The sequence below is a fragment of the Sphaeramia orbicularis genome, chromosome 4 (assembly GCF_902148855.1).
Source record: "Sphaeramia orbicularis chromosome 4, fSphaOr1.1, whole genome shotgun sequence".
NCBI lineage: Eukaryota > Metazoa > Chordata > Actinopteri > Kurtiformes > Apogonidae > Sphaeramia > Sphaeramia orbicularis.
Window position 1 is genome coordinate 42,152,671 of NC_043960.1, and position 17,640 is coordinate 42,170,310.

The 17,640-nt window shown below is 39.3% G+C and overlaps 1 protein-coding gene across 3 annotated transcripts in view; it reads left to right on the forward strand.

The window, feature by feature from the left end:
• The window catches only part of ralgps2 (Ral GEF with PH domain and SH3 binding motif 2), an 80,123-nt gene that overhangs the window by 20,278 nt on the left and 42,205 nt on the right, over nt 1-17,640 (forward strand). For all 3 annotated transcript variants that reach the window (XM_030131992.1, XM_030131991.1, XM_030131993.1), the window contains exons 2-6: nt 1,360-1,460; nt 6,461-6,591; nt 6,815-6,922; nt 7,501-7,551; nt 16,465-16,548. In XM_030131992.1, the coding sequence (XP_029987852.1) occupies nt 6,532-6,591; nt 6,815-6,922; nt 7,501-7,551; nt 16,465-16,548 (303 nt within the window). In that variant the 5' untranslated portion in view covers nt 1,360-1,460; nt 6,461-6,531. The remainder of the gene's footprint in view (nt 1-1,359; nt 1,461-6,460; nt 6,592-6,814; nt 6,923-7,500; nt 7,552-16,464; nt 16,549-17,640) is intronic.

Below are 17,640 nucleotides of genomic sequence, written 5' to 3' on the forward strand. Positions count from 1 at the left end.
TGGCAGTGCAGCTGATATAGTATGTAGAGGCTGACCTGACTGATAAGAAAAACTGTTCATCAGTTATCAACGTACAATCACTTCCTTCAATGTATCCTCATACAATCACTTCCATTAATGTGCAATAACCCTGCAAAATGTGAATTATGTGCAGTAAGTCATGCAATAATCTTCTGTTCTGCAACAATGCAATATTTTATTCAATATGTATTTATTTATTTAACATAAATGCGGTATTTCTACAGGGTGTCCCATAAGTCTCCATACATAGGAAAAATAAACGTTTCTTGACATAAACCATTTTTATTTATATAATATGCTCTATATGACTGCCATTTTGTCAGGAACACATTTCAATGCATGTCTGCTGAAGAACTATAAAGAAGAAATATAAAGAAATACATGTTAGAACCATATATGTATGGAATGTATTATGTCTTCTATATATGGAGACTTATGGGACACCCTGTATATAGACTTGAGTTCATAGATATACGTACTGTTTTCATAGGTAATACATACTGTTAATATTGTTATTGTAGACATACTGTCACATACTGTTAATATTGTAAATATCGTGTGTCTTTTTTATTTTTTTATTCTAACTAGCTCTACTCTTATTTTACTTTGGTAAAATTTTATTTTCTTGTCTTGTTTTTACTTTTTGTAATTTTATTTTGCCCTATTCTTGTTTTCTGAGGTACTGGTGTTTTATTAATATCGTTGCACTGACTGGAGTAGCACTCCTAATTTCATTGTACACGCAATGACAATAAAGGGTATTCTAAATTCTGAATAAATTCATCGACCATCAACATCACTATGTGGGAATTAATTTGATATGTGATGACCTGCATGTGTAAGTCAAAGTAATAAATACCTAAATAATTAAACAGCAAATAGTAGATAAATCTTGATCACTGAACATCAGAGTAACTTAATATCTGATGGTTTCTAAGAAATCTGGGTGCATTTTTAAAAAATATTTTTGTCAGCTATTCCCCGAAGTTCCCCAAAGTCTTCAGTTTCAGCTAAGAAGTGTAATGTTAACCATTGGCAACTAACTGATCCAAATAATTTATAAAATGTCCTACTGGCATCGATTTTGTGGTCTGTGGTCTAGTGAAAAAGCTCTGCTGGTTGCATGTGTGAAGGCAGTTTTACCAGGAATTGATCATATTTATGTTTAACAGTAACAACCTCATTAATGTTGGTGATCTGTTTAACACTTTCAAATGAAATCAGATGAGTTATTGAATTTAGTTTGAAACTCATGGGTGTGTGGGCTTTCCTCATGTTCTCAAAAATCTCATCGTCTCCCTCCCCCTCTTTTCTTTTGTTCTGTTCACTTTCACACAGACGGCAGGAGTCAATCTCAGAGAAATACAGGACTGTATAGACGACGACAGAACAACAGGCTGACCTCAAGTCCTGCACTATGCACATCTGACACACAACTGGTAAGTACATCCTCATCTGAACACGGATGAGTGGCTGAGAACATAACGTTACAGTGGAGTGGACTGTAGAAGAGTTACTGTAAAATAATAGACACATGCTAGTTACTGAGGACACTGCTTTTAAAGGAGTGATATTTAGCTTTTTTTTTAAAAATGGAATTATGCATTTAAAACATTTCCCTGTGGTCTTCATAAACTGTAAATGCTATGCTTGGGTCTGAATTCTTCATTAATTCAACTCCACAGGTCCATCTTCAACCCTATTTCTGAGTAATGACACCAGAAAGGTTGTTTTGAGCGCTGGCCCTTTAAATGCACATGAGCCACTTCACACCTCACCTCCTCCAGGTTGTTGGCTGTGCTGCTCTGTCCCGTTCAACCAACAACTGAACATTTTAGGAAATCGGCTTGAAGTGTGGACATATTTTCAGTATGGACTACAACCGCTGTTGTGTACAAACAGTTATGTCGTACTCGGAGAAATGTTCGTCTGAAGTCTTGACCTTATATGTGCAAATCTCATGATGTAACTAGGTATAGACAAATTAAGCAGGAATTAAAACGGGTTGTAGAAATCCACTTGATTTTTGCTGGAATTAATATAAAGGTAGCTTTCTAGAACCTGGAGGCTTCAAATTCAAACTTTTTGAACTATTAGGTTCCAAATACACAAATAAATGTACCAGAGACTAATAAAAGTGGGTTTAGCAAAACATGACCCCTTTAAATGAATACTTATGGTCAGGTGTACACATTTGAAATGGACATTTTGGCTGTTATGGCTTTAGTTGATTAATGTGCACTAATGGGGCCTTTGACAAAATATCATTGACTTGGCTCTCAAAGGCAAAAGCTAAACAGCATTTTGGAACTATGGACATTTAAATAGATAATATAATAATAATAATAATAATAATAATAATAATAATAATAATAATAATAATAATAATAATAATAATAATAATAATGATGATATAGAAATATTGTATATATAAAAAAAAAATCAATCTGTCAGTTTTTATGTATATAGCACCAAATCATAAAAGTTATCTCAGGACACCTTACATATATCACTGGTCGAAACCAGACTTTTAAAGAAAATGATAACTTAAAAAACAAATATCATTCTCTCCTAAATTATTGAAGGTGGTTTGCTCAAATCTAGATTTTGTGCTCCTATTTCTTACCTTATTGCTAGGACCTGAGTACACATTTAGTTCTTTCATGTGCTACATTCAATGAATGACAGTAAATGAACCTTGATTAATAAGCTGATTGACATTCAGTTATCCAGATTTTATTTTTATTATTTTTTCTAGATATTTAGTACCTCAAATGTTCAGTTAATAAAGCCAAAGTTTGTTTATTTTATTTTGAATATTACCATTTAAAACCAAAAACAAGGAAAAATGTGGAGGGAAAAAAAAAAAAAAAACATTTGAAAATGAGTGGGCTGAAGTTCAACTTATATACTCCTGCCCCCTTACCCCATCTTTTTCTACTTACCATAAAGTCCCACGTCAGTTCCGCAAAGTAACTTAACAAATCTTACACATTTCAGAATGAATTCTAACCAGTCCTGCACAAAATGAAAAAATATTATACATAATAACAAAATAAACTCTGTCCACATTGAAAATGAACTCAGCAAATAATAAACATTTCATAGCAGTATTACACTTCAAAATAAACTGCATTTCATAACAGTCTTCCACATGTCAAAATAAACTGTCCTTTTCATTGCCATATTACACATATACAGGGTGGGGAAGCAAAATTTACAATGAACATTTAGTTGTTTTTTCTCTGCAAGCACTACGTCAATTGTTTTGAAACCAAACATATATTGATGTCATAATCATACCTAACACTATTATCCATACCTTTTCAGAAACTTTTGCCCATATGAGTAATCAGGAAAGCAAACGTCAAAGAGTGTGTGATTTGCTGAATGCACTCGTCACATCAAAGGAGATTTCAAAAATAGTTGGAGTGTCCATAAAGACTGTTTATAATGTAAAGAAGAGAATGACTGAGCAAAACTATTATGAGAAAGTCTGGAAGATACTATTAAAGAAGAATGGGAGAAGTTGTCACCTGAATATTTGAGGAACACTTGCGCAAGTTTCAGGAAGCGTGTGAAGGCAGGTTATTGAGAAAGGAGGAGGAACACATAGAATAAAAACATTTTCTATTATGTAAATTTTCTTGTGGCAAATAAATTCTCATGACTTTCGATAAACTAATTGGTCATACACTGTCTTTCAATCCCTGCCTCAAAATATTGTAAATTTTGCTTCCCCACCCTGTAGATAGATAGACTTTATTTTGAACATAAGTAAGCAAAAGAAAATTCCAGATTTAAAGGTCACTCCAATATATGGAAATAAATAAACCAAAAAAGAAACAAATATCACACAAATGTATAGCAAGTTTATTGTGGCTCTTTAACAATGCTTAATGTCCTGAAAAGGAAAAATAAATAAAATAAAAAGAAAGTAATTCCTTTCTCATATGACAGATTTTGTTGTCTGGTTCTGTGAGTAAGCAACAGCCTTTCCTGCTAAACTACCTTTTATTTATTTAATAAACTGCTATCAGTCAACCTCCAGCACTGACCCCAGACTCATTGCCATTTTTATTGTAAGGCAAGGCAACTTTATTTGCGTAGCCTGTTTTATTCATGGGGACAGTTAAATATGCTTTACATGAAACAATAAAACACTGTGAAAGACTTTATCATATGAGTTGTTTTGCAGGACAACAGTGCAATGCATGAGTGGAAAAGTAATTGTGCATGTTGTAACTCTCTAAATAACAGACAGATTAGACTTGTAAACACAGCCAAGCAATTGCTTCCTGTGCAATTATAGACTGCTGTCAAACAATGTGAGAGAGGCTAACATGATGTAGTGTTGTTTGCGTTCAGCTCAGCAGAACGCAACCTCAAGGAAGCTAATGGTTCTTAAAGCACAAGCCATTTCGATCTGAGACTTGAGCCAGACAAAAAGACAGATGGATACACGCATTAGAGCCCAACCGCTATGGGATTTTTGGGGCCGATGCCGATTCTGGGGGCTAAAAAAAAAAGCAGACATTCGATATATCGCTAATAACCGAGATATCAATGATATCCATCCATCCATTATCCACCGCTTATCCGGGGCCAGGTCGCGGGGGTAACAGTCTAACCAGGGATGCCCAGACTTCCCTCTCCCCAGACACCTCCTCCAGCTCTTCCGGGGGGACCCCCGAGACGTTCCCAGGCCAGCCGAGAGACATAGTCTCTCCAACGTGTCCTGGGTCTTCCCCGAGGTCTGTCAATCTCACGCTCCATCCTTCCCTCTCTCGTGAGCAAGACCCCAAGATACTTGAACTCCTCCACTTGGGGCAAAGACTCCCCACCAACCTGGAGAGGGCAAACCACCTTTTTCCGGTCGAGAACCATGGCCTCGGATTTGGAGGTGCTGATCCTCATCCCGCTTGCTTCACACTCGGCTGCAAACCGCCCCAGGGCACGCTGAAGGTCCAGGTTCGATGAGGCCAACAGGACAACGTCGTCCGCAAAAAGCAGAGATGAAATCCTGTGGTCCCAAACCGGACCCCCCTCCGGCCCCTGGCTGTGCCTAGAAATTCTGTCCATAAAAATAATGAACAGAACCGGTGACAAAGGGCTGCCCTGCCGGAGACCAACGTGCACCTGGAACAGGTCTGACTTACTGCCGGCAATACGAACCAGGCTCCTGCTTCGGTCATACAAGGACCGGACTGCCCTTAGCAAAGGGCCCCGGATCCCATACTCCCGAAGCACCCCCCACAGGATACCACGAGGGACACGGTCGAACGCCTTCTCCAGATCCACAAAACACATGTGGACTGGTTGGGCGAACTCCCATGAACCCTCGAGCACCCGATGGAGAGTATAGAGCTGGTCCAGCGTTCCGCGACCGGGACGAAAACCGCACTGTTCCTCCTGGATCCGAGGTTCGACTATCGGAACCGGTATATCAATGATATAACATTGATATACACATGATAGAATAGTCTTATATTATATAATGTTGTACGTGAATTAACAGTTGCATTTTTGTTTTATCTCACAAAGATAATTTACACAACTTTAAAAGGCTGTGTAATGGTCTTATATTAGACTAGTGTGTGACCCATGGGGAACCATGGGTTCTAACACGCATACACACTTAATATAATATTAAAAAAAATGATATCACTGAATATAAAAAAACACTGTCCTGCATTGTCAATTAGATAAGACATGCCTTTGGGGACCTTCAATATTCAAAGCAGCTCCTTATTTTTCATGACTGTCTCATATTTAGTCAAAGAGTCTCAAAGAATTACTTAGTACATGAGAGTTAAAATACCCTCCTAACAAGACATCTGTCAGTGAAAATAGCATTTTATCTGTTAGACACAGAGTCTCGCATGTGTGATCACTGTTTTCCCATCTGTGTTTTGCTGAGTGTACTGCTCGACATCCTTTCTGTAGTAGTAGTTTGTTGGTAAGGACAGTCCACACTGTCATTGAGTGGCAGTAAGACCTACTCTCACATTGAGTGTAATCTGTTTATGGCTCTAATTGACAGGTGCTTTCTCCAAACCCCTGTCACAGGAGATCTCTTCCTAATGCTCAGCTTAAGCTCTGTCTGTCCTCTCATGTGTGGAATAAGTGACAGGCTGTGGAAGTGTGCGTCCATATGGCGTGCACAGGCCTGCTGGGCCTTCGACTCAACCTGTCAGCACTCTGACCTTCACCTCAAGTTCATAACACATTTTATGAAGGGGAACAGAATTCAGTAGTCGAACTAATCAACGTTATATACAACAGCCATGAAGCAACCTGAGAATAAGCCACGAGAGCTTTCAGCCAGTAGGTGGTGCTATAGTCACAAGAAAAGTGATCCATCTGCTGTGAATGCAAGTGGTAATAGTCAGCATGTGGTGCAAATGGACTCACTGTAGCATATTATGTGTGTTTCCAGAGGGCCAGGTGGGCTTTGCTGCTGCTGAGGATGATGACTGGTCTCATGCGCTAGAGTTAGATGGTGTGGGAATGATGGACCTCCCTAATGGCCAATCAAGCATCACCACCACTGCTGCAACAGTCTCTGAGGTGAGCTCCTTCCACCTCACCACAGCTTTAGAAGCCATGTAGTTTAGTCCAGTTCTGAAAAAAAACACTTGACAGTAAGTTTTCCCCAGTTATTCATAGCTTTTGTTAAAGTGTCACTCAAACCGTTTAACCACTTCACCATGCACAGTGCCTCCTCTCAGCTGACAACCTTCTTAACCATACATCTATTCAATCTTGTTCCCCATCATCTTTTTTTGCACAGAAGAGCAGCAGCTCAGAGTCTCTCAGTGATAAGGGCTCTTCAGAGCTGAAGAAGAGCTTTGATGCTGTTGTGTTCGACGTGCTGAAGGTCACTCCTGAAGAATATGCAGTGAGTTATATTTATGTGTTTGTCAGTCTTCCTGCATGTTTGAGCATATGGAGAAAAACTGAAATGTTCAGTTAGCACAAATGGGCTGGTGCTGACTTGAGAGAAGAGGAGATGGAATGATGGAGGAGGAAATGGGGTCAGAGTTTAGATCAGTAATAATTGATGATGTTTGGCAGTACTAAGCAGGCAGTGATGGATTTCCTCTGGCTGGTCCTGCACAAAGTTTCCACAGCACTTCTGAACCAGCTGGACTCATATTTCAGTTTGAGCCCTAGTTTTGTTTTGCTTTTTATAGGTTGTCTCATAGTGATTAAGATAAACCAGACACACAGATTTTACAGTTTAATGTGTAGCATTAGTCTGTTCTGTTCAACCACAAGAGGGCACTGTCTGTCTTCTTTAATGTTTCTACATTAAACCTAATGGACAGAAAATGGATATTTATGACTGTTATAATGTGTAAGAGTTACTGAACCATTTGGCAGTTTGGTAACTTGGATATTGGGTCAAAAGCTATTCTATCAGTGTGGGCTAATCTGAATTCAGCTGTTCTAACAGGTTATATTATCTTTTTCCAGGGCCAAATTACCCTCATGGATGCTCCTGTGTTTAAAGCCATCCAGCCAGAGGTGAGCAGCCAATCTGTAGATAAGTGAAAGCTTATATATATATATATATATATATATATATATATATATATACACACACATAGACACACACATATATGGTGTTGTATATGTTTTGTTTTTTTTGTTGTTTTTGTTTTTACATTAGATGCACAGACTGGAATTAAATTGTTCTGGGTAGTTTTTTTAACATTATGTTTTGCTGTTGTAGAGGCAGTTTTAAGTGACAATGTGAAACATTCTATTAGATGTGAAATGGTGCCACACAAAACAAATGTTCATTATTGTGGACAGAAATAAGCCAAGGGAAAACCCACTGTACTGTTAGTGTATGTGTTTACATGTGTATGTATATACTCTATATCTGTAAATGAATTTTCCCTCTCTATCCCTCTCTCTTTCTGTTCCCTTTTTTTCCTAAATTTTCTGTGCAGTTGATATTCTCCACCACGCTGTGCTATTAGCAGCCATGATCAGAGCTCCCACGCAGAGCCTCATGTCACAGTTACATAAAAAAGAATCTGTCTCGCTCAGTCTTGAGCACCTTATCCATTACTTCAATGAAAGTCAGCATGATCCCATGTCTTTTCTCCTTTGGCCTTTTCTGACAGCAGCCTTGTGTAACCTGTGTTTAAGGTTGGCCACTGTGGGCTTATAAAAGCAGTATATAAACCACAACTTGGTGCAGTGTGGTACAGTTTTGACTCTTGGTATTGCATGTACAACACTCACTAAACTAACAGCACACACACATCTGGCAAGACCTAACCTTACATCATAACCAAGACCATTTTTCAATTCATTTTCAATAAAATCCTCTCTGATAAAAACGTGTTTTGTAGATCATTCAGACTTTGAATTGTTCGTAAAAAAACACTGACATTGAGTGCTCTGGGGAGTTCTGATAAGATTTTGTCTTTGCAGTATTACAGTGTCTTAACTAGGGCGAAAGTCTCTGACATTGTCTGGACTCCTTCCTTGTTGCCTTAACTGCACTTGGACAGGTTCACACAGAGGTTACTGGGGGATTTACAAATGCAAACATGCTGCTGTGTTCAGTCTGGCTTGAATGATTTGGAGGCTACAGGTTGACTGACTGACCAACTAAGCGGGGTTTATACGCTTAATGAAACACATCCATCCATGTAGTGCCGATGTAGTAATTTGGAAAATAATGCTTCAGGTGGAGATTTACAGGGTCAGGTGGGTGTGAACGCAGTTTCAGTTATTACCAAAGTTTCAAGATGACATTTGTGGAGGGAGTTACAGTGTCAATAAGGAAAATGCGGGGGAAGGACAGCAAATGGGGGCAATCGGAAAGGTGTTTTGTGTGCACATCGGCTGAAAGTCAGTGGGCGGGCTGATGAGGAGATGAATGCTGGAGGGCGAGAGCAAGCAAGTGTGTCGTATGCACAGTGACCCAGCGGCGGCCTGGCAGGGACAGAGTGAGCTAGAGAGGCTTTTCCTGCTCTCACAGTGCTTTTCTCAAAATCCTTGTCAAGAAAAAAGCCTTGACTAAACTGAACTCAACTAGAGTTTCCAGTGCTGTCAGTCTCTTCACAGACACATGATGTGAAAAGCAGGTGTGTGAATCTGTGCATGTGCTGGTGCTCGCCTGCTGTTTCACTTTGTAAACTGCCTGAATAGGAAAATATTGAATAATGTGGTCAAATCCTTGAGTTGTGCAATAATATTTTTATTGACATATGGCCCATTTTCAGAATTTGAGCACCCTTTAAATGCCATTTAGCAACATATGGCAGTTAAAAAGCAGTGTGCGCTGATAAATGGCAAACAATTTGAATATAATTGGAGAGAAAAGGCATATTATTATGGAAAAATATTTTGATATTCCTAGTATTGTTTACTTTTAGTAGAGAAGGGGAGTGAAAAGGGGATAGAGATTGAAGGATACATTTCCATGATGTCATATGTTGTAATTCTCATTTATTGTAATAATATGATGGTGTGAACATCTGCGTAGATATATCCAGTTTGGAATTTTGTTCTTTTAATAATGTGTAGCTGGGCTCCAGATGTTCCTCACCTTGTTTCTAGTAGACATATTTTTCCTTCTTGAATAATAACAAACAAGGAAGGATCAAATTTTCCAATAAGTTACTCCTCAGTGTTCCTAGATTGCGGTTGCGTTGATTTAAAATGTTGCCAGGTCTCTGAATTTCCTTGTAATGGAGCAACCGTAGCTAAACCAAGTTTGTCTTTCAGTGTAATTGTACAGATGTCCTGTTTCGGATCAGTTTCAGCTCCAAAATGACTGTGTTTTGCTGTTCTTCCAAAACTGTAGTCATTTCCATAACAACTTAAAATATCTGAAATGACCATAAACTAGCTATGACTTGGCTTGGTAGTATCTGTGTTTAGGATTTAATTTTTCCGTTCTCCATAAACACATCATAACTGTCTCAATATAATGTGTGGGTAGGAAGGGAAAGCTGTAGTGAGAGTGACTGAACGTCCAAATACTGTTATGTGTACTTGTGTTTACAACATTTTTACATGTGCGTACGACACAGTCTGGCATGCGCCTTAACAATTGCCCCAAACAACATCACAGCAGAACAGATCATCATTCCAACACTGACATGGAGCAGATGTATGGAGAGGAGCCTGAAAGTTGTGGCCAAATCTTCTGGAAGAAGAAGAAAAGACAACTGTCTATCACATAAGTAATAAAATAATACATGAGAACTGTGAAGGAGATGGCAAAGAGTGTGAGGAGATGGAACAGGAAGCATAGTTTACATTCACTCTTCGCCTTTCTCAGACACTCTGGATATATATGACGAAAACCAATATAACGGAGAGGCAGATAATTCTAAATAACCCACTTATTTCATCGTAAAGTCACATTTGTGATTACAAAAGTTGTTTGAAAGGCCACAAGACAGTCTGGTTCAAAAGCACAGGCACACTGTTCTAGAGAGAAACACAGAATTTACATACATCTGTTTCTGATAATATATAAGTAACGGATCGTAAGACTTTGCTGTGCATCAGACTACTAATTTATTTCCTGGATAATACTCATGGTTCATGTCTGAGTCCAAAAAGATGGCGAGACAACTGACCGCTGATTTGTTGAGTTGTGAATCTTCAGCAAGTCTGTTTGGACTACACGTATAACTGATTAAAACACCAGAAGTTTTTAGGTTTTTTTTTTTTTTTTTTTTTTTTTTTTTTTTTTTCAGTGTAAATAATCTTTGCAGAGCAGACGAATGTTTAATCTGCAGTCCCCAGCTGACACTCTATTTCTTGGCTCTTGGTTTGCATAGTAACATGCCATTAAAATGACAGGATGGATCATGGAGCGGGAGAAGGAGGCAGATACAAGGTCTTGTGGCCGAATCGTCCTCATTTTTAAAATTTACGATGCTATTTGTGTTATTAAAAGTGAGTTAGATTGTTAGATACTCACCATACTATCAACATAAAAGGAAGAGAGTAGCATGATGTATATGTAGAGAAAGTGTAGATTTAGTCTTTGTAAAGCTGTTTTTCTTTGTTCGTCCTTTTCTTTTTTGTAGGTTATTTCTAATTTCATGATCAGGCATAAAGCTGCTGATGGATGTTATGAAAGTTTATGGAATGACGGCTGAAAAGAACAGCGAGACTGAGTGATGAGGAGGGACTCAGGGAGGAGGGGGCTGCATTTGTTTGTACACACAGTCATGACAACAGCCAGTGAGTAATTTAGTGGCTTTGGCTGGCAAGATTTATTTCAGCTCATAGGGAATAGTTATCAGATTGCATTTTGCATACCACTGACAAGTATGTCAGCTCCTCAGAAGTCTGAGCACCCACTGCAGAAACTCTCCCAACAGAGTTAAAGTGAGTCATGGAGTCGAAGGCAGGTAATGTTTCATATATTCAGGCCTGTCTCCCCCCTGTAGTCTTAATGTTTTCCAGCCTTCATTGTGAGCAAAAAATAGATGATTCAAAATATTATGTTTCTGTCACAAACAGCCACTGTTACAGAGTCATAAAATGTTGCGCAGGAGATCTCTGCGGGGGTCTGCACATGTTATTTTCCTAGAGTTGGCACTGGACGATGATTGCTGCACAACAAACACAGAAGGGAACCTCTCCTACACGAGTCTGTCAGTGTGATGGCAAATACTGATTTATCATTCTGAGAGGTGAAGAAAGTGGTATTTTGACAGCATAGACAAAAAACAGATCCCCTTGTCAAAGAAGGGTTTGTTTTGAAGTATGAGCTTCAATGTCTGAAAAGTTGCCAGTGGAAATCCATCAAACAGTATGTTGTTGTATCCTATCACAAGAAGAGTTTATATGTACGGACAAGCAACAAATTCAGAGGAAGAACCTGCTGGGATTGATCTCTTCCCAAGAAGATGACGCGTACACCCATAAGGGATCATCTCTAGGTCCGATAGATAGACAGACTTTATTTCAAATATAAGTAGGCAAAAGAAATTACCAATTTAAACAGGACACTCCAATATATGGAAATAAATCAACCAAAAAGAGAAACAAATGTGTAACTTTCATTGTGGCTTAACAATACTTTATGGCTTAAAAAGAGTAGGAAGAAGCAAATTGATATTGTCTTACCCCAGTTTTACATGACTTGGCCAATCAGCTAATGTACACAGTCCATAACAAGAATAGGTCAGTCAGTAAATTAAAAAAAAACCAAACGATTACAATCAATAACTATTACTTTTGTACTCCCATTCATTGTTACTATATCTTTGGAAAATAAGGGTTTTATACATCTTTACACCAAATTACCCAGTGCAAGTCAGACTTGTGATGGTATACAGTGGTGCACATTAATAAGCCATTTAATATATTTTTATTTATTTAAAGGGACAGTGCATATTAATGTACATGTAAATGTAAAATATGCCAGAATACCCAAAGGCTACTTTCCATCCACACTCCTGGCAGGTTAGAAGAAATAACATTATAATGACAAAAATTACAAATAATAAATACAAAAAATTTAAAAATTAACAACACAATAGAAGAACTGGGCAGTTGACAAACACTATGACAATAACAAAAAATTACAATAACAAATACAAAACATTTTGTTGGTTTTTCCTTTGTCCCAGTTTATGTATATTTATTCTTCTTTCAGAAGTAGTTGTTTAGATTATATGATATTCTGAAATATCTTGAGGAAGTTAAGCTTGACAAAGACTAAGTACCTAGCCTGTATTGGTGCTCAGAACAAGGCTTTTTTTTTTATATCTGCATCAGTCTGACCTGTTTAGAAAACCAACCTGCGCCGCCCCAACATTCATTAATCAACCACCTGAAACTGATAGAACCTGATAAACCAGCAACTTTGTCTTGTATTTCCACATCTACTGACCTGTTGAGGCTGCTTGTCCACATTGGTTGTGATGTTATTTGTGGAGCCTATTCCAGGACTTTCCTGATAGTTTGACATACACATACTTTGTGTTTTTTTTTCCCCTTCTCTTTTTGTTTTGTTGTAGATGGTCTGTCTCACAAAATCCACATTAATTAGTCTGTGTGCCTTACCAGACTTTCAAACAGGGGCAGGTCAGAGCAGCTAAACTCCCCAGATGTGTCCATGAGATTAGCTTTCACTACCAGTGGCATGTTGTTTTTGTTGAGTACTCATGCTGGATTGAAGGCTGTGGGCCCTTCATATGAGTGTTGTATTGTTCAGTAATCAGATTATTGACAGTCAGGGCAGAAGAGGACCTGTGCCCTGTAGTCTGTGTGCATATGTGCATGTTTGGGAAATACAAACCTGCACACAATAGACCAGAACACCGCTATTTATAATTTAGGATGCTGCTTTGTCATTTTTTGACCTGACTCACCTGAACCCCTTTTTTTCGTATACTGAACTCGTCTAGCCAATGGGATCTGCAGGCTAAATTTGGCCTGTGCATCAGTCTGAGCTTGGTTTTTACCAGTGTTGACAGCTGGCCTGTACTTCAGTCAGAATCGCATATAGTACATGTCCTAAGAGAAATCCTACAATAGTAATTCTTTCCATCGTGTGCACAGAAAGGTAAGGAGACGTTGTTGGTCAGAGTTAATAGTCTGGATCCGTCTGACTGAAACAAGCATGCATTTAATGAGCCTTTTCCTTTTTTTCTACCTGAATACAAGAAAACATGTAAATCTGCTACACTACAGGCACTGCAATTTTGCTATTTCCTGGGAGCTAGTTCAGGATTCCTTTTGTCTGTGTGGATGTACCGATTAGTAACAGATCTATGCAGAATTTCCATTGCACTCCTTCCTATCATTCTCACTTAATCTTTATCCTGAGTATCAACTTAGAGCCAACTTATCACTCACTATTCCTTCCTCCCTTCACCATCATCCCTCTTATTTCTCCCTTACATCTATCTTCATCACCTCTTCCTATCCTGGCCTATGGCCTCCTTAATATTTTATCTAGGATCCTAATACTTGAGTTTTCTGTTTACAATGTAGATAAAAACAAGAATAATGGCTCTGGTATCTCAGATGAGGTCATCCTAATGTGTGGCTTAGCTGCAGCTGGTTATCTGTCGTGCTCTTTGTATAATACATCTCGCAGTGTATTTGTGAAGCAGAAGACGCTCCACACTTAGTTTTAGTGAATGTATAATGAAATACATGATAGGTAAGTTAAACTTCAGGTACATTTAAGGTTAGCAGCCTTCAGTTTTCCTTGAAGCCCTCCTTTTTCACCATATGTGCACACAGCCAGTTTCTAGAAGCCCCTTTGGACTGTGTTTTAATGAAAATGCTGCCCAGCCAGACCAGCATGTGGAAATGACAGGCTGGCGGTGGTTTGGCCAAGCAGGCTTTTTACTGCACGTTTTTTACTGCAGCGTTTAAAACCCTCTGCTTGCCAGAGCTGCCTCGTCAAAGCCGTCCTCCTCAGACTCAACTGTTGTCAGATTTCTAAGTGTTGACTGTAGTTTGTGATGCCTGAGTGTGAAACGAGACTATAAAGGCACTAGGAAAGTAAAGGAAATAAATCCTTAATAGTTTCTGGAGAGCCTGTGGGATCCCTGCTGCTTTAATGCACACGAGGCAGCTGGACTGTGGACATTACGCAGCAACAGAGAAACAATAGTATGTACATAGCCTCAAGGCTCTACTTCAAGCTGAGTTAAAATGAATAGATAGACTGGTTGAGTGGCATCAGAAAACGGGTCCAGGTGGTCTGGTGTTGATGATTCAGGGTAGATTGTTGAAATATTGTGGTCTTGGTGAGTGAAGAACACGCACGATGAAGGACTTACCTACCTGGGTGGTCAGCTGTAGGTCTGAGCTGTGACACTCACAAACATGCCCAGCTCCCACTGACTATGGAACGTCCTGGTTGAAGAATCATCAGCAACCGTGTGAAAGGTGTAGGGGAGGATGATTGACACGATGGCAGGAAAAAGGGAAGCGCTTATTTAAAAAGGACAGACGTTAAATAAACAATGGGTTCTCCTTGGTGAGATGGGTCAGAACCTCCTACCTCTGTATCCTGGCTGTCTTGAAAAATCAGGAGGAGAGAGGAGGAGATTGGCTGCTAAACTCTGTCCTCTCAGAATTCCTTTCTAAAATGTTAACCCTGTCCTACCCCACTATCCACTTTTTTGGCTATCGTATATCCCAATTCTTATTCAGAACCCACAGGAATCACCCCACCCGCTCATGAATGTCTGCTTTTAGTATCTGTATTTGATAGGCTGCCTATTTAACCCCGCTGGCTGCCTCAAACACATTTGCTCACGTAATGTATACACTGTAGACACAACTTTGAATGAGCATGGCGTCTTTTTACAAGGACCTGTCCCAATACAGTCTAGGTTTAGGGAGGTGGAAGCAGTGGGTGGAAGTCGTTGCTTCCAGACTGACAGTCTCATGAGGGGTTTTATGTGGGGGAACCGTTGCCTGATTCAGCTGTTCATATTGTAGCCCAAGCAGGCAGGGCTGGCAGGGATTAGGAGAGCTTGCACAACATTTTTCCTTCTGTTACGTCAGTGTCCCTGGCTGCCGGACAGCCTACAGGGGCCAAAGGAGGGTCTGGGTTCCCTTTTCTGTGTCTGTGTGGTCTTTCATCTTTACCTCATTCTGAGGACAGCAGACAAGGCCAAACTGAGTCCAGCCTGGCACTCAGAACGAGAGGAGATTTGTGTGTTGGTGGGATTTTTCAAATCCCTTTTTTAAAAAATGAGTATCATTTTAAAAGGGATCTGAGATTATTACCCACACTGCTGCTGTGATGCTCACTTAGACTTTGTAAGACCAGTATTTGTCACAGTCCTGAGATTCTTAATTTGATGATTACAAGTTGAATGAACACATTGTCTGTGCCAGTGTTTGTTTTTTTTCTTTTTTGCTGTTATTTGACCCTTACTATGTTCTGATTGATAGTTGTACTGTAATGAATTCAATCTTTTGGTCAAACCAGAAATTCATAAATCAATCCACTACCATTTTGGTTTAATTTTGGTATTAGTACTTTTTACACTTCAACTACTTCCCTCCCACCCCTCAGCTCATAGAATTCCCGTGTCCAAAATTTTAGAGGAAGCCTTTCATCAGAATGTTTCTCAGCATCACCACAACTAATGTTAAAGCTTCAACTGTTACCTTTTAATGAAATGAAAAGGATCTTGTGGTTGTTGAACTTTGCAATGAAGACAGAATGTGTTCCTTTATTGCCTTTTCTGTTTTTGTTTTTGTAACTATCCATTAATCCATCTGAACTTTTAACTGGATCAAACCCTCATTCCCTCTCCAGCTATTCTTACCTTCCTCCTTACCTCCTTTCCATTTCCCTCAGGCTGACCTTTGAGTAGGCTGTTAAGTACATTTCGTAAAAATGTCGATGTATGTAAAACACACTGTTGCTCTGTGCATAATGCAAACATCCTCATTTGTTTTCTATTTCAGGAGCTGTCCAGCTGTGGCTGGAATAAAAAGGAAAAGCACAGCTCTGCTCCAAATGTGGTGGCCTTCACTCGCAGGTTCAACCAGGTGAGAAATGCACTGTTTTTGCTTGTTTCTCATTAACGTGTCTCCCACAAAAATCATAAAGGGAAAGGATATAGTCCCTTTTGCAGAGTTAAAGATTTATGAGTTTTGGCGAGCTAGGAATGGAGAGATTGCGGCTCCTCTTTCCATCATGTCTTCCGCCTCCAAGTACCAAATCATCACCCCTCTCTCAGAGAAGGTTGTTTTTGCAGCCTTGTTTGTCATGGCAGCAAATAATAATCTCCATGCCTCCTCCCTACTAGTCGTATACATCATTAATAGTCCCAGGTGAAAGGGATCTGAAAGGAAACTATGTTTTTTGCAGCAGAATGTCCTCAGCTGGTCCTTTGTTCCGTCATTAGAGACTTTACTCATGGCTTTTCTCATGTTTGTTGGAACAATTTCCGATGTACCTACAGTATGTACTGAAGAGTGCAAGGCGTCCTCCCTAAGTACCATATGAAATCATCAACAGGAAGTTGTGGGTAATGATGTAAGGGGTAGCCATGCCCTTTAAGCCCCTTAAAGTGTTTTTGCCAGGTTTTCTTTAAGACCCACTTTACTGCCCTCCAGAATAAATATGAGATGATCTAACAAGAATGTGTTTCAGTGGAAACTTTGTCCATGTATAGCAGATCCTAAACGGTGATTCAAGATGTTAGCTGCACACACTCAGCATTTAGGAGCCAAGGAAAATGAGCTTTTGGATAATGGGACTTGGATTGGAAGGAGGAAGAGTCCCACAAAGCTCCTTAGTATGGGATGAAGCCATATTCCTCTTCCTTCACTCGTTTCCCTGGCACAACGCTCTAGGAGCCAGTTATGTAGAAGAGGACTGGCCATTCTGTATCGCAGAAGGCAACGATTTCAGGTAATGAGTGGTTTTACTAGGTTCTGTGCAGAGACAAAGAAGTAAAACAAAGGCCCTTGACTGTAATCTTCCGATGAAACTGTGAGACCATTAAAGGTGTGGTGCCTTGGATTTAGTGTCTCTGTGTAGAAATGGTATATTATATTAATAATTATGTTTTTATTAGTGCATAACCACCTGAGAATAAGGACTGTTGGTACCTTGTACTTTAGCTTTCAGTGCCC